Source organism: Danio aesculapii, chromosome 3, assembly GCF_903798145.1.
Source record: "Danio aesculapii chromosome 3, fDanAes4.1, whole genome shotgun sequence".
NCBI lineage: Eukaryota > Metazoa > Chordata > Actinopteri > Cypriniformes > Danionidae > Danio > Danio aesculapii.
In genome coordinates, this window is record NC_079437.1 from 3414071 (window position 1) to 3436203 (window position 22133).

At 37.8% G+C, this 22133-nt stretch overlaps 1 protein-coding gene across 1 annotated transcript; it reads left to right on the plus strand.

Moving 5' to 3' along the window:
• The first annotated feature begins 788 nt into the window (after positions 1–788).
• LOC130220685 (zinc finger protein 420) lies at positions 789–20332 on the plus strand. Its single transcript, XM_056452907.1, has 2 exons — positions 789–1006; positions 19051–20332. The coding sequence occupies exon 2, from the start codon at positions 19056–19058 to the stop codon at positions 20301–20303; it is 1248 nt and encodes a 415-aa protein (XP_056308882.1). The 5' UTR covers positions 789–1006; positions 19051–19055; the 3' UTR covers positions 20304–20332.
• Positions 20333–22133: the final 1801 nt, after the last annotated feature.

The window sequence follows — 22133 nt, forward strand, 5'->3', positions numbered from 1 at the left end:
CTCATCATTGAGTCTATGTATTTACTTGTGTGTACATTTATATTTATTCAGTTTTTAAATTAATTACAGTAATATTATTGACAATATGAAAATATTTATATCATTTATTTACAATATACTTTGTACAGTAATATTTTCTGTCTTTTAGTAGATATATCATATGAGAGACTTGCTTTGTTTACCATATAAAGTGCATTCAATTGGATTTAAATTGTAAACATTAAAGTATAAAATGTATTACTTTTTATTTAATATATTAAGATTTTAGTAATGATACTCCCAAAATAATTCAGCATAAATCCACAGATTTTTACCAAAACTCTGCACAGAAATGGCAAAAAATGTCTGCAGATTCTGTCTGGACCTACAGTCATATGTCATTAAATTACAGCCTGTATTTAAATAGGAAAGCTTGAATCAGGGAAGTGTGGTGATTGTGGAGAAACAGTGAAGCATAACATTGTAGAATGTCCTGCTTATGAAAGAGAGAGGTTTCAGTTAATCCAAGAACCCAAGAAGCAGCTGGAAGTTGAGGTCATTTCTTTAAAAGTTTTGCTCGGAAATGCGCTTAGACAATCAAGAATTCAGGAAATGTTAATGAAATATTTGGCAAACAGGAATAATGGATATCATTTTTTCTAGAGGGTTTTTATTTATTTACATTTTATTATTATTGAATGTTTTCTTTCTCTCTCAAATATGCGCATTCACGCTCCAGATCAGTAGGTGGCGGTAATGCAGTTATTCGTTGGTTTGCAAAACCGCTATAAAACACTAGAAGAAGAAAAACAACAACAACTCGCTTGGAGGTTCAGTGCTGAAGAAATCGCGACAACACACTCCAGCTTTTCTATTTAACCTTCTGCTGCCAGACTGTTTATCTGACGGACACTTCAGCTGCTTGCCTTTATTCAGTATATATTGAGTATATACTGTAAATTCCTCTACAAAAGCGATCAGGAACGCTGGACTTTGTTATTTCAGCTGCTATTTCATACGCAAACAGGTATGTTTCTTTCCTTATTTATGTTTCTCTCCTTATTTATGTTTCTCTCCTTATTTATCAGTTCATGTTTTCAGAGAGTATCACACACAAGCAAGATAAAGGGGTTAAGATGCACATTTCACGCTATCCTGACTGAATTATAACCCTGAGTCTGTTATATGCAGGTATACAAATTAAGCTAAGATAAGCTATATTAAGTTACTAAAGATTTATTCTTTGTCTTTATTGCTGTACTCGTAGCACAAAGCCCGTTCCAGCCACTGAGAAAAAACCCCCAAATAATTACAATGTTTAATATATATATATATATATGTATATATGTATAAATATATATGAAGTCGCAATTCTGAGTTATAAAGTTAGAATTGTGCGTTATAAAGTCAAATTTCTAAGTTATAAAGTCGCAAATCTGAGTTCTAGTCAGAGTTCTGAGTTATAAAGCGACTTAACTCACAATTCTAACTTCATTACTCAGAATTGCGACTTCATAACTCAGAATTGCGACTTCATAACTCAGAATTGCGACTTCATAACTCAGAATTGCGACTTTATAACTCAGAATTGCGACTTCATTACTCAGAATTGCGACTTCATAACTCAGAATTGCGACTTCATAACTCAGAATTGCGACTTCATAACTCAGAATTGCGACTTTATAACTCAGAATTGCGACTTCATAACTCAGAATTGCGACTTCATAACTCAGAATTGCGACTTCATAAATCAGAATTGCGACTTTATAACTCAGAATTGCGACTTCATTACTCAGAATTGCGACTTCATAACTCAGAATTGCGACTTCATAACTCAGAATTGCGACTTTATAACTCAGAATTGCGACTTTATAACTCAGAATTGCTACTTTATAACTCAGAATTGCGACTTTATAAATCCGAATTGCGACTTCATAATTCAGAATTGCGACTTCATAACTCAGAATTGCGACTTTATAACTCAGAATTGCTACTTTATAACTCAGAATTGCGACTTCATAACTCAGAATTGCGACTTCATAACTCAGAATTGCGACTTCATAAATCAGAATTGCGACTTTATAACTCAGAATTGCTACTTCATAACTCAGAATTGCGACTTCATAACTCAGAATTGCTACTTCATAACTCAGAATTGCGACTTTATAAATCAGAATTGCGACTTTATAACTCAGAATTGCTACTTTATAACTCAGAATTGCGACTTTATAACTCAGAATTGCGACTTTATAACTCAGAATTGCGACTTTATAAATCAGAATTGCGACTTTATAAATCAGAATTGCGACTTCATAACTCAGAATTGCGACTTTATAACTCAGAATTGCGACTTCATAACTCAGAATTGCGACTTCATAACTCAGAATTGCGACTTCATAACTCAGAATTGCGACTTCATAACTCAGAATTGCGACTTTATAACTCAGAATTGCGACTTCATAACTCAGAATTGCGACTTCATAACTCAGAATTGCGACTTTATAACTCAGAATTGCTACTTTATAACTCAGAATTGCGACTTTATAACTCAGAATTGCGACTTTATAACTCAGAATTGCGACTTTATAAATCAGAATTGCGACTATAAATCAGAATTGCGACTTCATAATTCAGAATTGCGACTTCATAAATCAGAATTGCGACTTCATAACTCAGAATTGCGACTTTATAACTCAGAATTGCGACTTTTATAACTCAGAATTGCGACTTTATAACTCAGAATTGCGACTTCATAATTCAGAATTGCGACTTCATAACTCAGAATTGCGACTTCATAACTCAGAATTGCGACTTCATTACTCAGAATTGCGACTTCATTACTCAGAATTGGGACTTCATCACTCAGAATTGCGACTTCATAACTCAGAATTGCGACTTCATAACTCAGAATTGCGACTTCATAACTCAGATTTGCGACTTCATTACTCAGAATTGCGACTTCATCACTCAGAATTGCGACTTCATAACTCAGAATTGCGACTTCATAACTCAGAATTGCGACTTCATAACTCAGAATTGCGACTTCATAACTCAGAATTGCGACTTCATAACTCAGAATTGCGACTTCATAACTCAGAATTGCGACTTCATCACTCAGAATTGCGACTTTATAACTCAGAATTGCGACTTCATAACTCAGAATTGCGACTTCATAATTCAGAATTGCGACTTCATAATTCAGAATTGCGACTTCATAACTCAGAATTGCGACTTCATAACTCAGAATTGCGACTTCATAACTCAGAATTGCGACTTCATAACTCAGAATTGCGACTTCATAACTCAGAATTGCGACTTCATTACTCAGAATTGCGACTTTATAACTCAGAATTGCGACTTCATAACTCAGAATTGCGACTTCATAACTCAGAATTGCGACTTCATAACTCAGAATTGCGACTTCATAACTCAGAATTGCGACTTCATAATTCAGAATTGCGACTTCATAATTCAGAATTGCGACTTCATAACTCAGAATTGCGACTTCATAACTCAGAATTGCGACTTCATAACTCAGAATTGCGACTTCATAACTCAGAATTGCGACTTCATAACTCAGAATTGCGACTTCATTACTCAGAATTGCGACTTTATAACTCAGAATTGCGACTTCATAACTCAGAATTGCGACTTCATAACTCAGAATTGCGACTTCATCACTCAGAATTGCGACTTTATAACTCACAATTCTGACTTCATAACTCATAATTGCGACTTCATAACTCAGTATTGCGACTTCATAACTCAGAATTGGGACTTCATAACTCAGAATTGGGACTTCATCACTCAGAATTGGGACTTCATCACTCAGAATTGGGACTTCATCACTCAGAATTGGGACTTCATCACTCAGAATTGGGACTTTATAACTCAGAATTGCGACTTTATAACTCAGAATTGCAAGATAAAGGGATTAAGATGCACATTTCACGCTATCCTGACTGAATTATAACCCTGAGTCTGTTATATGCAGGTATACAAATTAAGCTAAGATAAGCTATATTAAGTTACTAAAGATTTATTCATTGACTTTATTACTGTACTCGTAGCACAAACCTATGGAAGCCCGTTCCAGCCACTGAGAAAAAACCAAATAATTACAATGTAAACAATATATATATAGTATAAGAATAAGTCAGAATTGCGAGTTATGAAGTCAGTTTTCTAAGTTATAAAGTCGCAAATCTGAGTTTTAGTCAGAGTTCTGACTTAATAACTCATAATTGCGACTTTATAGCTCACAATTCTGACTTAACTCGCAATTCTAACTTCATAACTCATAATTGCGACTTCATAACTCAGTATTGCGACTTCATAACTCAGAATTGGGACTTCATCACTCAGAAATGCTACCTCATAACTCAGAATTGCGACTTCATTACTCAGAATTGCGACTTCATAACTCTGAATTGCGACTTCATAACTCTGAATTGCGACTTCATAACTCAGAATTGCGATTTCATAACTCAGAATTGCGATTTCATAACTCAGAATTGCGACTTTATAACTCAGAATTGCGACTTTATAACTCAGAATTGCGACTTTATAACTCAGAATTGCGACTTCATAACTCAGAATTGCGACTTCATAACTCAGAATTGCGACTTCATAACTCAGAATTGCGACTTCATAACTCAGAATTGCGACTTTATAAATCAGAATTGCGACTTTATAACTCAGAATTGCTACTTTATAACTCAGAATTGCGACTTTATAACTCTGAATTGCGACTTTATAACTCAGAATTGCGACTTCATAATTCAGAATTGCGACTTTATAAATCAGAATTGCGACTTCATAATTCAGAATTGCGACTTTATAAATCAGAATTGCGACTTCATAACTCAGAATTGCGACTTCATAACTCAGAATTGCGACTTTATAACTCAGAATTGCGACTTCATAACTCAGAATTGCGACTTCATAACTCAGAATTGCGACTTCATAACTCAGAATTGCGACTTCATAACTCAGAATTGGGACTTCATCACTCAGAATTGCGACTTCATAACTCAGAATTGGGACTTCATCACTCAGAATTGCGACTTCATTACTCAGAATTGGGACTTCATCACTCAGAATTGCGACTTCATAACTCAGAATTGCGACTTCATAATTCAGAATTGCGACTTCATAACTCAGAATTGCGACTTCATAACTCAGAATTGCGACTTCATAACTCAGAATTGCGACTTCATTACTCAGAATTGCGACTTCATAACTCAGAATTGCGACTTCATTACTCAGAATTGCGACTTCATAACTCAGAATTGCGACTTCATAACTCAGAATTGCGACTTCATAACTCAGAATTGCGACTTCATTACTCAGAATTGCGACTTCATCACTCAGAATTGCGACTTCATAACTCAGAATTGCGACTTCATAACTCAGAATTGCGACTTCATAACTCAGAATTGCGACTTCATAACTCAGAATTGCGACTTCATAACTCAGAATTGCGACTTCATAACTCAGAATTGCGACTTCATAACTCAGAATTGCGACTTCATCACTCAGAATTGCGACTTCATCACTCAGAATTGCGACTTCATCACTCAGAATTGCGACTTCATAACTCAGAATTGCGACTTCATAACTCAGAATTGCGACTTCATAACTCAGAATTGCGACTTCATAATTCAGAATTGCGACTTCATAACTCAGAATTGCGACTTCATAACTCAGAATTGCGACTTCATAACTCAGAATTGCGACTTCATAACTCAGAATTGCGACTTCATAACTCAGAATTGCGACTTCATAACTCAGAATTGCGACTTCATCACTCAGAATTGCGACTTCATAACTCAGAATTGCGACTTCATTACTCAGAATTGCGACTTTATAACTCAGAATTGCGACTTCATTACTCAGAATTGCGACTTCATAACTCAGAATTGCGACTTCATAACTCAGAATTGCGACTTCATAAATCAGAATTGCGACTTTATAAATCAGAATTGCGACTTTATAACTCAGAATTGCTACTTTATAACTCAGAATTGCGACTTTATAACTCAGAATTGCGACTTTATAACTCAGAATTGCGACTTTATAAATCAGAATTGCGACTTTATAAATCAGAATTGCGACTTCATAATTCAGAATTGCGACTTTATAACTCAGAATTGCGACTTCATAACTCAGAATTGCGACTTCATAACTCAGAATTGCGACTTCATAACTCAGAATTGCGACTTTATAACTCAGAATTGCGACTTCATAACTCAGAATTGCGACTTTATAAATCAGAATTGCGACTTTATAACTCAGAATTGCTACTTTATAACTCAGAATTGCGACTTTATAACTCAGAATTGCGACTTTATAACTCAGAATTGCGACTTTATAAATCAGAATTGCGACTATAAATCAGAATTGCGACTTCATAATTCAGAATTGCGACTTTATAAATCAGAATTGCGACTTCATAACTCAGAATTGCGACTTTATAACTCAGAATTGCGACTTTTATAACTCAGAATTGCGACTTTATAACTCAGAATTGCGACTTCATAATTCAGAATTGCGACTTCATAACTCAGAATTGCGACTTCATAACTCAGAATTGCGACTTCATTACTCAGAATTGCAACTTCATTACTCAGAATTGGGACTTCATCACTCAGAATTGCGACTTCATAACTCAGAATTGCGACTTCATAACTCAGAATTGCGACTTCATAACTCAGATTTGCGACTTCATTACTCAGAATTGCGACTTCATCACTCAGAATTGCGACTTCATCACTCAGAATTGCGACTTCATAACTCAGAATTGCGACTTCATAACTCAGAATTGCGACTTCATAACTCAGAATTGCGACTTCATAACTCAGAATTGCGACTTCATAACTCAGAATTGCGACTTCATCACTCAGAATTGCGACTTTATAACTCAGAATTGCGACTTCATAACTCAGAATTGCGACTTCATAATTCAGAATTGCGACTTCATAACTCAGAATTGCGACTTCATAACTCAGAATTGCGACTTCATAACTCAGAATTGCGACTTCATAACTCAGAATTGCGACTTCATAACTCAGAATTGCGACTTCATAACTCAGAATTGCGACTTCATTACTCAGAATTGCGACTTTATAACTCAGAATTGCGACTTCATAACTCAGAATTGCGACTTCATAACTCAGAATTGCGACTTCATAACTCAGAATTGCGACTTCATCACTCAGAATTGCGACTTTATAACTCACAATTCTGACTTCATAACTCATAATTGCGACTTCATAACTCAGTATTGCGACTTCATAACTCAGAATTGGGACTTCATAACTCAGAATTGCGACTTCATAACTCAGAATTGCGACTTCATCACTCAGAATTGCGACTTCATAACTCAGAATTGCGACTTCATCACTCAGAATTGCGACTTCATAACTCAGAATTGCGACTTCATAATTCAGAATTGCGACTTCATAACTCAGAATTGCGACTTCATAACTCAGAATTGCGACTTCATAACTCAGAATTGCGACTTCATAAATCAGAATTGCGACTTTATAACTCAGAATTGCGACTTCATTACTCAGAATTGCGACTTCATAACTCAGAATTGCGACTTCATAACTCAGAATTGCGACTTTATAACTCAGAATTGCGACTTTATAACTCAGAATTGCTACTTTATAACTCAGAATTGCGACTTTATAAATCCGAATTGCGACTTCATAATTCAGAATTGCGACTTCATAACTCAGAATTGCGACTTTATAACTCAGAATTGCTACTTTATAACTCAGAATTGCGACTTCATAACTCAGAATTGCGACTTCATAACTCAGAATTGCGACTTCATAAATCAGAATTGCGACTTTATAACTCAGAATTGCTACTTCATAACTCAGAATTGCGACTTCATAACTCAGAATTGCGACTTCATAACTCAGAATTGCGACTTTATAAATCAGAATTGCGACTTTATAACTCAGAATTGCTACTTTATAACTCAGAATTGCGACTTTATAACTCAGAATTGCGACTTTATAACTCAGAATTGCGACTTTATAAATCAGAATTGCGACTTTATAAATCAGAATTGCGACTTCATAATTCAGAATTGCGACTTTATAACTCAGAATTGCGACTTCATAACTCAGAATTGCGACTTCATAACTCAGAATTGCGACTTCATAACTCAGAATTGCGACTTCATAACTCAGAATTGCGACTTTATAACTCAGAATTGCGACTTCATAACTCAGAATTGCGACTTCATAAATCAGAATTGCGACTTTATAACTCAGAATTGCTACTTTATAACTCAGAATTGCGACTTTATAACTCAGAATTGCGACTTTATAACTCAGAATTGCGACTTTATAAATCAGAATTGCGACTATAAATCAGAATTGCGACTTCATAATTCAGAATTGCGACTTCATAAATCAGAATTGCGACTTCATAACTCAGAATTGCGACTTTATAACTCAGAATTGCGACTTTTATAACTCAGAATTGCGACTTTATAACTCAGAATTGCGACTTCATAATTCAGAATTGCGACTTCATAACTCAGAATTGCGACTTCATAACTCAGAATTGCGACTTCATTACTCAGAATTGCGACTTCATTACTCAGAATTGGGACTTCATCACTCAGAATTGCGACTTCATAACTCAGAATTGCGACTTCATAACTCAGAATTGCGACTTCATAACTCAGATTTGCGACTTCATTACTCAGAATTGCGACTTCATCACTCAGAATTGCGACTTCATAACTCAGAATTGCGACTTCATAACTCAGAATTGCGACTTCATAACTCAGAATTGCGACTTCATAACTCAGAATTGCGACTTCATAACTCAGAATTGCGACTTCATAACTCAGAATTGCGACTTCATAACTCAGAATTGCGACTTTATAACTCAGAATTGCGACTTCATAACTCAGAATTGCGACTTCATAATTCAGAATTGCGACTTCATAATTCAGAATTGCGACTTCATAACTCAGAATTGCGACTTCATAACTCAGAATTGCGACTTCATAACTCAGAATTGCGACTTCATAACTCAGAATTGCGACTTCATAACTCAGAATTGCGACTTCATTACTCAGAATTGCGACTTTATAACTCAGAATTGCGACTTCATAACTCAGAATTGCGACTTCATAACTCAGAATTGCGACTTCATAACTCAGAATTGCGACTTCATAACTCAGAATTGCGACTTCATAATTCAGAATTGCGACTTCATAATTCAGAATTGCGACTTCATAACTCAGAATTGCGACTTCATAACTCAGAATTGCGACTTCATAACTCAGAATTGCGACTTCATAACTCAGAATTGCGACTTCATAACTCAGAATTGCGACTTCATTACTCAGAATTGCGACTTCATAACTCAGAATTGCGACTTCATAACTCAGAATTGCGACTTCATAACTCAGAATTGCGACTTCATCACTCAGAATTGCGACTTTATAACTCACAATTCTGACTTCATAACTCATAATTGCGACTTCATAACTCAGTATTGCGACTTCATAACTCAGAATTGGGACTTCATAACTCAGAATTGGGACTTCATCACTCAGAATTGGGACTTCATCACTCAGAATTGGGACTTCATCACTCAGAATTGGGACTTCATCACTCAGAATTGGGACTTTATAACTCAGAATTGCGACTTTATAACTCAGAATTGCAAGATAAAGGGATTAAGATGCACATTTCACGCTATCCTGACTGAATTATAACCCTGAGTCTGTTATATGCAGGTATACAAATTAAGCTAAGATAAGCTATATTAAGTTACTAAAGATTTATTCATTGACTTTATTACTGTACTCGTAGCACAAACCTATGGAAGCCCGTTCCAGCCACTGAGAAAAAACCAAATAATTACAATGTAAACAATATATATATAGTATAAGAATAAGTCAGAATTGCGAGTTATGAAGTCAGTTTTCTAAGTTATAAAGTCGCAAATCTGAGTTCTAGTCAGAGTTCTGACTTAATAACTCATAATTGCGACTTTATAGCTCACAATTCTGACTTAACTCGCAATTCTAACTTCATAACTCATAATTGCGACTTCATAACTCAGTATTGCGACTTCATAACTCAGAATTGGGACTTCATCACTCAGAAATGCTACCTCATAACTCAGAATTGCGACTTCATTACTCAGAATTGCGACTTCATAACTCTGAATTGCGACTTCATAACTCTGAATTGCGACTTCATAACTCAGAATTGCGATTTCATAACTCAGAATTGCGATTTCATAACTCAGAATTGCGACTTTATAACTCAGAATTGCGACTTTATAACTCAGAATTGCGACTTTATAACTCAGAATTGCGACTTTATAAATCAGAATTGCGACTTCATAACTCAGAATTGCGACTTCATAACTCAGAATTGCGACTTCATAACTCAGAATTGCGACTTTATAAATCAGAATTGCGACTTTATAACTCAGAATTGCTACTTTATAACTCAGAATTGCGACTTTATAACTCTGAATTGCGACTTTATAACTCAGAATTGCGACTTCATAATTCAGAATTGCGACTTTATAAATCAGAATTGCGACTTCATAACTCAGAATTGCGACTTCATAACTCAGAATTGCGACTTTATAACTCAGAATTGCGACTTCATAACTCAGAATTGCGACTTCATAACTCAGAATTGCGACTTCATAACTCAGAATTGCGACTTCATAACTCAGAATTGGGACTTCATCACTCAGAATTGCGACTTCATAACTCAGAATTGGGACTTCATCACTCAGAATTGCGACTTCATTACTCAGAATTGGGACTTCATCACTCAGAATTGCGACTTCATAATTCAGAATTGCGACTTCATAACTCAGAATTGCGACTTCATAACTCAGAATTGCGACTTCATAACTCAGAATTGCGACTTCATAATTCAGAATTGCGACTTCATAACTCAGAATTGCGACTTCATAACTCAGAATTGCGACTTCATAACTCAGAATTGCGACTTCATAACTCAGAATTGCGACTTCATAACTCAGAATTGCGACTTCATAACTCAGAATTGCGACTTCATAACTCAGAATTGCGACTTCATCACTCAGAATTGCGACTTCATCACTCAGAATTGCGACTTCATCACTCAGAATTGCGACTTCATAACTCAGAATTGCGACTTCATAACTCAGAATTGCGACTTCATAACTCAGAATTGCGACTTCATAATTCAGAATTGCGACTTCATAACTCAGAATTGCGACTTCATAACTCAGAATTGCGACTTCATAACTCAGAATTGCGACTTCATAACTCAGAATTGCGACTTCATAACTCAGAATTGCGACTTCATAACTCAGAATTGCGACTTCATCACTCAGAATTGCGACTTCATAACTCAGAATTGCGACTTCATTACTCAGAATTGCGACTTTATAACTCAGAATTGCGACTTCATAACTCAGAATTGCGACTTCATAACTCAGAATTGCGACTTCATAACTCAGAATTGCGACTTTATAACTCAGAATTGCGACTTCATAACTCAGAATTGCGACTTTATAAATCAGAATTGCGACTTTATAACTCAGAATTGCTACTTTATAACTCAGAATTGCGACTTTATAACTCAGAATTGCGACTTTATAACTCAGAATTGCGACTTTATAAATCAGAATTGCGACTATAAATCAGAATTGCGACTTCATAATTCAGAATTGCGACTTTATAAATCAGAATTGCGACTTCATAACTCAGAATTGCGACTTCATAACTCAGAATTGCGACTTTTATAACTCAGAATTGCGACTTTATAACTCAGAATTGCGACTTCATAATTCAGAATTGCGACTTCATAACTCAGAATTGCGACTTCATAACTCAGAATTGCGACTTCATTACTCAGAATTGCAACTTCATTACTCAGAATTGGGACTTCATCACTCAGAATTGCGACTTCATAACTCAGAATTGCGACTTCATAACTCAGAATTGCGACTTCATAACTCAGATTTGCGACTTCATTACTCAGAATTGCGACTTCATCACTCAGAATTGCGACTTCATCACTCAGAATTGCGACTTCATAACTCAGAATTGCGACTTCATAACTCAGAATTGCGACTTCATAACTCAGAATTGCGACTTCATAACTCAGAATTGCGACTTCATAACTCAGAATTGCGACTTCATCACTCAGAATTGCGACTTTATAACTCAGAATTGCGACTTCATAACTCAGAATTGCGACTTCATAATTCAGAATTGCGACTTCATAATTCAGAATTGCGACTTCATAACTCAGAATTGCGACTTCATAACTCAGAATTGCGACTTCATAACTCAGAATTGCGACTTCATAACTCAGAATTGCGACTTCATAACTCAGAATTGCGACTTCATTACTCAGAATTGCGACTTTATAACTCAGAATTGCGACTTCATAACTCAGAATTGCGACTTCATAACTCAGAATTGCGACTTCATAACTCAGAATTGCGACTTCATAACTCAGAATTGCGGCTTCATAACTCAGAATTGCGACTTCATAACTCAGAATTGCGGCTTCATAACTCAGAATTGCGGCTTCATAACTCAGAATTATGACTTTATAACTCAGAATTGCGACTTCATAACTCAGAATTGCGACTTCATAACTCAGAATTGCGACTTTATAAATCAGAATTGCGACTTCATAACTCAGAATTGCGACTTCATAACTCAGAATTGCGGCTTCATAACTCAGAATTGCGACTTCATTACTCAGAATTGCGACTTCATAACTCAAACATTGTATTTATTTTTCTTTTTTTATTCAGTGGCGGAAACGGGCTTCGATACAAACCTGACCATTTAGAGGCGGGAACTGCAAAAACTTTAATCATAAAGTAAACAAAAGTATCCATCTGGAGCTCCTGCACAGGACTCTTTAGATGTGTAATGGTGGCTGGTAAACCAACATTAAAGTGTGTGAAGCACTGATGGGCATTTTCGTTCTGTAAGCTGGACTGTTCTTTTTCCTCCTTTTCTTTTAGTGTAGTATTTTACTATTTCCAGCATTCAGTTGCCTCATTACTACTGCTACACGAATCATCATTCAGTTTCTTACTGCTGTCGGAGCTGGTGTAACCCAGGTTATTAGAGCCAAATTAATCCTCAAACAGAAAAAACATTATTAAAACATTTAGGGAAATATTTTGATAATTACATGATTATATTTGACATGTATCAGGGCTGGTGTAGCAGTCGATTCTGTTCCCTTCTGGAATTCCAATTCCCCCTCTACGAAGTGTGTCCGATAATGACTGTATAAAATACGGATCACGCGACAGTGCCTTTTCCTATTGAAAGCTTTGAAAGCAAAACACCTCGTGACGAGCACAAACTCTTGCAAAAGTATTTTTTCTGAACTTGAAAAACATAAAGGATTAACATAACTATAGCCCTAGGCGCAATATTAAACTGAGGGTGCTTAAACGCTGACATTAGAAAAAAGCTAAGAATACAAACAAGAACCACTGAAACCACATAATGTGAGTGTAAGATTCATTTTGTTACACTACTTTGTTTCGCTTTCCGTACATCCAGTTGTGTTTGGGTGTGTCTGCATATGCTGTTAGCGGACACGCTTCGTAGAGGGGGAACTAGAATTCCAGAAGGGAACAGAATCGACTGCTACACCAGCCCGTGGCATAGGCAAACACCAGGGGTGCCAGAAATGGGGGAAGAAAAAAAGTGTAACTTCCACTGTTCTTAACTAGTTGGTATTATGACTTCAGAAAATAAGCCCACATTATATTAACTGCATAGTGCAAATCCTACTAAGTAGTAGTAGTATTGATAATAATAATAATAATATTAAACGGTACGGTACGGTACAGTATGGTTCGGTTTGGTACGGGTCACCTTTATCAGGCTTGCGTTTCCTCAAACAAGGGTACCCTTTTGGTGGGCGTGGTGTATGACAGAAAGTTTCAGTCGACGTCATTCTCGCTCGAGGAAATGTCTACAATAAAGCTGTACAGGTCACTTACATATCATATGAAAAGCACTTCTCATAAAACAGATGCTTCATACACATAAATACTTTATGTGTTTATTACTAACTTTTCAATGAACATGAGTTGATTATAACTGCAGATCAATGACAGTGCAAAACAGCCTACTGTAACGTCTGTAATTATATTAAATAACTAAATAAATGAACATATATAAACACATACAGCCCCTTACAGTCTCCGATATGTTACCAACTACAGAAGAACTACACACAGCAGACATTTTGTCCGTATTTAGGTTCAAAACAACACAAAATATAGCCTACAGTCAGTGTAAACCTCTTATCTGTGTCTGTAATCTTCAGCAGCACATGTAGCCTCTGTTAGAGAGTAATTCCGTCATTCCCGGTTCATATTAGTCCAAAATGTGAAGATAATAAGTTAGTTATACATGGCATTTTGTTCATGTTTGCTGAAAAATAATGTGCTCCTTTTTTCCGGCTTCTCCCTTGTTTCTTCACGCTTGACTCTCGCGTTTGTCAGTGTCTGACAGGATCGGGTTTCAAAAGCACGTCAATAATCAAGCGCAGGTTATTATCATCAGCTCAAGAGGTTTGTTATTTCAGATATAATGTTAGACGCGCGCGAGCGCTAGCAAGAAAGCGAAACCGCTCGCGCTTCAGACTGGCTTGTAAAAAACTACGGGGCCCAGGGTAAATCTGCTCTTCTTCTTGGCTTTGTGGCTGTTCATCAAGACGACGACAAGGTTTGTTTGAGCCCGGGTCGATCATGGCTCGTTATTATATGTATTTATAATTCCGCTGTAATCTCTTGCTGTGTATTTCAAACATGGTGGGTTTTTTGTTTTCATTCTGGCTTGTTGCGTAAGCGAATGACGTATCTCTGTAAACCAATAGCGTTCAGCTGCGCGTGTGGCTCCGCCTTTTGGTACCCTTTCGAAAGGGTGCCGAAAAAGTGGTTCGGTTTGGTACGCTTTTTGACAGTGGAAACGGCCATAAAAGCGTACCAAACCGAACCGTACCGTACCACTCAGTGGAAACGGGCCATAAGACGCCCCCCTTCTCCGAATATTTAGACTTTTCCTGCTACACAGGGTTAAATTTTTTGATGGGTCAATAAGCGCAGCATGTCAAAACGTGGTGCTCAGGGGAGGCAGAAAAGAAGAGCAGGGAAACGCAACAAAGACAGAGGTATTGTTACGATAAAGATGATTATGTTGCTGTATCCGAATGATAATTGATAACGCCATTAACAATAATCATGACACTTATCTGTCAACCCTCTCGTTTTTTGCCCACTATCATCACGTGTATTTTCCCTGTATGTTTAATTTTTCTAGGAAAAGGAAAAGTACCGATCTCAAATGGGAAATACAAGAGCTATTGCAAGAGCTGTTCGAGAGAATTTAACAGAGGTGCTTTTGCTTTTTTTGGCTTGAAAGTACATTGAAATTAATGTAAAACCATCTCAACCTCTGAATTAGCGTATCCATGTTGATTGACAGACGTGCTCCGTATGATAAACTGTACCAAGATCAGCTTCTGTACGTGCTATAAAAAGAGGAGCGAAAGTTTGGGATACTTTGGTGATTTGGGTGTGTGTTTTAAACAGACAAATACACTTAATAATAATATGACAAGTTCAGATGCAAAAGCCCTAAGCACCACTTTCGTTAAAAATTACACTGACATTGACATTGAGTGAAGGCTTTAGGCACGTACTACACAATCAACAAATAGATTTGCTTCAAATCATCTAAATCGCCACGTCAGCACATTCAGAAATAACAGTTTGTTGACAAAAACCTGTAAACGCCACTTGCCTTTGGCAGCAAAAGCCTCTATATCCCGAGAACCAATCAGAAGCGCGAGTCGAATCGTATGTTTTAATGTAGTGATACGCCGGCTTTTCTGAAGAGACATTTCACTTTCGATTTTAAAAGACGGAGTTTGATGAACTGGATGAGCCTGTCCAATTGTCAGTGAATGGCAAATGAAAACACCCCGTACCTCAAAACTCTGTGCATTATACCAAAAAGAAATGCATTCATAACGTGTTTTTGCACAGCGACTCTACTTTGAATGAGTCCGATTTACTATACAATAAACGGCAACTCCATTTCACAAAATACAGAGTTAGGATGTCGCTCTTTTATCCCACGTGGATGCTATGAGGATAAACAAGAGACTTTCAATGAAGGCTTTCTAGAGTTTGGACACCTAAACTGGCCTAAACGGATGCCCGTTTTTATTCACATCGCCTCATACTGCAGGTTCTTATCAAATTATACCCAATCAAATGCTCTCTACAGGGTTAATACGGTCATGGAAAACCTGGAAAAATCAGGAAATTTTGACATGGCATTTTCCAGGGCTGGAAAAGTTTTGGAAAATCAGAAAATCCCAAAGATTTTTGGGAAAGTTATGGAAATTAGTTTAACAAATATTTCTATACTTGTATATAGGTTATTTGTCTTTACTTTTATTCTGTCCTTGGGAAAAAACATGGTGTCACATTATTAGTGCTGTGTAAGCATTATCAAAATACATTTTACATGGATATAAAAATAATAATAAACTAAATTGATGTTTTATGATGTGATGTCATCAATTTGAATGTGCACTGTTTTTATTGTTTACCATGTATACATAGACATTACATAAAACATCAGGGGCCTCATGTATCAACGCTGCGCATGCACAAAAACTACGCCAGATTTTACGCTCCCGTTTGGATTTTGGAACGTGAGAATGTGTGTTGGTCCACACCAACTTCATGTCTGGCGTACGTGCATTTCTTGTGTGTGTTTGTTTTATTTCCATTGGTGACTCCTAGTGGCAGTTGTTTTAAATTGCACACTACAAGGTATCTTTAAGCTGTGCGATGGCAGCTGTATGGGACGGGATCATCTGCATGTCTAGCAGGTATATAAGGTTTCCATAACATGCAGTTGACCAGCCAAACATTAAAGTGCAATTTGCAGTGATCGACGGTTTTCCCAATGTAATCGGAGCGATCGACTGCACGCACATTGCTATAAAGTCACCATCTGAAGACGAATTTGGATACGTGAATAATAAACATTTCCATTCCATAAATGTGCAAATAATATGTGATGCTCAAATGCGCTTAACAAATATTGTAGCAAAGTGGACTTAGTCAACCCATGATCAATTCATCCTCACAAACAGCATGGTTGGGATGTGGCTTCAAGGTGGCAGGTACTTGGTCAGTTGTTGTGCGGGTGATTGGGCAGCTGAAATGCTGGTGGAGCTGCCTTGATAAGAGCGGAGGGGTGCTGCTATACCGCCCTAACAAAGTGTTCCTCTAATACATCTGTGTCTCCCACAGACACGGATACTACTCCAGACAGTAAAGTGTCACCCACAATTGAGGCTAGTCTCTCCTCAAAGGGTGTTAGTTCAGCATCCCCTGTTCTACCGCTTGTCCGGTCCACACTTTGATGATGTGCCACTGTTCTCCTCTTAACCTGCACCTTTACATTGAACCATTCCTTTTTAAATTTGTTCACAGTGCGATGTTCAGACTCCACTGTGTTAACCGCATCAGCTAAACTCTGCCACTCTATTTTTTTCTTTTGTTGTTAATTCCGGAGGACAAACTTGCAAATAACAGTTTCTCTTCTTGCTTGCTTTTGCCATTACTTTGTCTTTTGGTTTTGCCAAAGTGGAGTCATAGGCTGCATGGAGTCACGTTAATTCAGACGTACTAATATGCGTGGGATTCTGCGTACACAGTGTTTCATACATCTGATTTTTTTTACTGCACATTTACAGCTTTGTCCGTACACAAAGTTTTAGTATGAATTCAACGCAAGTCTTTGTACATGAGGCCCCTGGTCATGAAAGTTTACTTGAAAGTCCTGGAAAAGTCATGGAATTTTAGTAGTAAAAATGTGTATGAACCCTGTCTCTAGTGCAGGGGTGTCCAAACTCAGGGGTGTCATGCAAAGTTCAGTTTCAACCTTAATCAGAAACACCTGGGATAGCTAATCAAGCTCTTACTAGGCTTTCTAGAAACATCCTTGCAGGTGTGTTGAGGCAAGTTGAAGATAAAATCTGCAGGACACCGGCCCTCTAGGACCAAGTTTGGACATTCCGCTCTAGTGTCTGACATGCCCCACCCCCTTCAAGACACTTCACATTTGATGCACTTGAGCTTAACCACTCCCACTGGCAGAGCAGTGATAAAACATAATTGGCTGTTTTTTTAAAAAAAGGGGAGGATACACTATTTCTTACCTTCTCTTTGTGTTTTGGTTGAGATTACGTTAATGCATCGAATATAGATGCATATTTTAAAGCACTTCGTGAGACCTTTAAATATAAAAGAAATGTGGATAATGTGTCGAGACAATTGACGAGACGTAACTAAGCATCATAATGGTCCGTTAATGATGAAGTAGTATATCCCGAAGTTTGCATACTCTTCTGTTACACACTCAAAAGTATGTAGTTTTTTTCACAAATAAAGTACATAACTTTGGGAACGAAGTATATGTATGCAAATTGGGACACAGCATAGGTCTGGTGTTCCTAGCCAACCACCAAAACATCTCCACCCCTTCCCCACAGTCTACGCTGACTTCTTTATATGCTTGAACTTCTTAAGTAGACTAACAAACACAGTCAGCACCCCTAATGGCCAGGTAGCAAACTATGTCTAAGGCAGGGGTGTCCAAACCTGGTCCTGGAGATTTTAGCTAAACAAACAGACCTGAACCAGCTAATCAAGCTCTTACTAAGTATACTAGAAACTTCCTGGCAGGTGTGTTGAAGCACGTTGGAGCTAAACTCAGCAGGATACCAGCCCTCCAGGACAGAGTTTGGACACCCCTGGTCTAAGGCAACTATGTAACAGACATTTCGGTTACAGCGGGTCCTACTCCTGTCTAGGAGCAAAAGTGCACTGCTCCAGGAACAAGGTTTTTGAAAAGGTCACCAAAGTGGTCATGATTTCATGAGGTTTCTGTGTACCTTCACTTGTTCGTCCTTTATTTAAAATTCAGTTTTCTTATTTTTATTTCAGGCTTGATGGAGGAGACACAGCATCAAGTCAAAACGAGAGAAACTCACTTGCTGAAGAGAAAAGACAGAACATGTGTCACCTGCACCCAGTGTGGCAAGAGTTTGGCAAACAAACACAGTCTCAGGACTCACATGAGGATCCACACCGGAGAGAAACCATTCACATGTTCTCAGTGTGGGAAAAGTCTGGCATACAAAGCCAGTCTCGAGATTCACATGAGGGTTCACACCGGAGAGAAACCATTTACATGCCCTCTGTGTGGGATAAGTCGAGCAAAAAAATCCAGTCTCAAGAATCACATGAGGATCCACACGGGAGAGAAACCATTCACATGCTCTCAGTGTGGGAAGAGTTTCAGACTTTCATCAAACCTTACTCACCACATGATGATTCACACTGGAGAGAAAACACACAAGTGTGATCAGTGCAGCAAAACATTTTTGAGGGGTTCAGAGCTGAGGATTCACCTTAGAGTTCATACAAAAGAGAAGCCTTATTCCTGCTCTGTGTGTGGAAAGAGTTTCTCACATCAAGGAAATTTAGGAAAACATCAGAAAATTCACACTGGTGTGAGAGAGTACATGTGCCTTGAGTGTGAGAAGGCCTTTCGTACGGCTGAAGACTTGAAAGTACATGAGAGGATTCACACTGGAGAGAAACCTTACAAGTGTTCGCACTGCAACAAAAGATTCGGTCATTCAGGACATCTAAAAATACATGAGAGGATTCACACTGGAGAGAAACCTTACAAGTGTTCATACTGTAACAAGAGGTTTACTGTGTCAGGACAACTAACTAGCCATGAGAGGATTCACACTGGAGAGAAACCTTACTGGTGTTCACATTGTGACAAGAGATTCAATCATTCAGGATATCTAAAAGTACACCAGAGGATTCACACTGGAGAGAAACCTTACAAGTGTTCACACTGCAACAAGGCCTTCAATCGTTCAGGATATCTAAAAGTACACCAGAGGATTCACACTGGAGAGAAACCTTACACGTGTTTACTCTGCAACAAGAGATTCACTCAGTTAGGACAATTTATCATGCATCAGAGAATTCACACTGGAGAGAAACCTTACAAGTGTTCACACTGCAACAAGGCATTCATTCATTCAGGACCTCTAAAAATACACCAGAGGATTCACACTGGAGAGAAACCCTACAAGTGTGCACACTGCGACAAGAGATTCACTCAGTTAGGATATCTAAAAATACACCAGAGGATTCACACTGGAGACAAACCATAGGCATGACATCAATGTCCAGAGTTTTACAGAGTTGTTGTATCACAAGGAAGACATGAAAGTCCACATGGGAAAGAAACTGCCTGAATGGCATGAATTAAAGTATGTGAAAAATACTAGTGATGCTCTGATCAGAATTTTTGGGGCTGATCACCAAGATCCTGATCTGCTGATTGCGATCACAGAAAGGCAGGGGAATGGCGATCTTTTATCTATAATCGATCAGAGTTTGCACCATTTGTAGAAATGAAACTAAGGCCCAATCTCAATCCTACCCCTTAGCCCTTACCTGTAAAGGGGTAGGGGTGTCCCAACGCGGCGTTCGTGTTTTACCGTCATGCTTTAAAAAAAAAAAAAACGCTAAAAAAACCCCCGCTAAATTTGGCTAACTATAATCCATAATAATAACTCTTGTATAGCAGTCCCACAACATTCTGACACTCATTGATTGCTATAGACTGAAGATATTCTGGGGGAGGGGCTTAGACCAGATGTGAGTTTCTGCAGATTTTGTGTGATTTGGATGTTCAGAAATGAAACTAAAGTGACAGATGTTTAATTTTATTGGTGATTTCGAATATGAAATTTAATCATAAGCTTGACAAGCAATTTTGGAGAATTTGATGTTTTCTTATTCAAACTGAGTGCTCGAGCATACTGCCCGAGAAGCGTTTCAAAGATGGCCGCCGAGTGAAATGACTTGCATTAAAGGGACTTTGGCATGTCCCAGCCTTCCATGGCAACCGCTCATTGGAAGACAGTGCCATGGGGATGGACCAAACCAGATCACTTAAAACTGCAATGGTAAAATGTTGCTTTTTGCATTAGCTTGCTCGCACTAGCTGTGCTCTCTGCCCCCTTTTGCCCTGCTCGGACACCGCACCGCCACACGATTGGGTCACCACAAACGTTCCATGCAACCTCTTAAAGTTTCAGGACCGCGGAAACCACAAGAACTTCCGCAAACTGACTCTCAGCGTTACACCCGGTAACCCAGGCCAACCTCCACTCACGAGAAAGTGAATCCCATAAACATCACTGAAGCATGTCATGAACCAATCAGGAGCGCCGTGTTTCCCAGAGGCCAGCCCGCCAAGGGAAACTCGAGACTTCCAGCAAAAGCGCAAGTAGCACAAACAAACGTTGTCTCTTGCTGATGTGCAGGTGCAAATGGATTGACTTGGCCAAATCTCTGCTTTTGTTTCTCAAGTGTGATTCTAAGATCTAGTAATAAGCACTAGAAGTAATTTGGGACGGTTGTCAACTTATTTTGCATCCTCTGAACTGTCTCTGTGTGAATGTGTGTGTGCTTTTGATGTTCGTTTATTACGTAGTTAGTTTCATGTATCGTAGTGTAGCTCAATAAATCTTTGTTTAAATTTGTTTATGTGCTTCTAAGTCATTGCCTTGAGCTGTAGATTTTGTTACCTTGCTAAAAGTTAACCCAATACTGTGTTATTATTGCTGTTGGCCACGGAAATAGTATAAACAAGATTGGTAAATACGATGTCTTCTATTTGCTGGACAAATGGTAGATAAAGTGGGAACGTTAATCTGATTCAGTCTTACTGAATTTAGTTAAATCAAGTGATTCGGTTCCTTGAAATGAGCCAACAAATCCCTGATTAATCTTTTAACGTAGGTTGATCCCCACAAAGACATAAGAACAGCCTAATTATCTATTTAAAACAAAGAAATAGTTGGCCAAAGATTAAAAGTCAGGGAATGAGTAATGATAAGTTTCTCTTACCTCGGATGTAGCATCGTCGCAATTGCACATAGCTTCTGTGTATCAACGTCAGCGAATTGTCTTCTGACAGCTTCCACCATGGT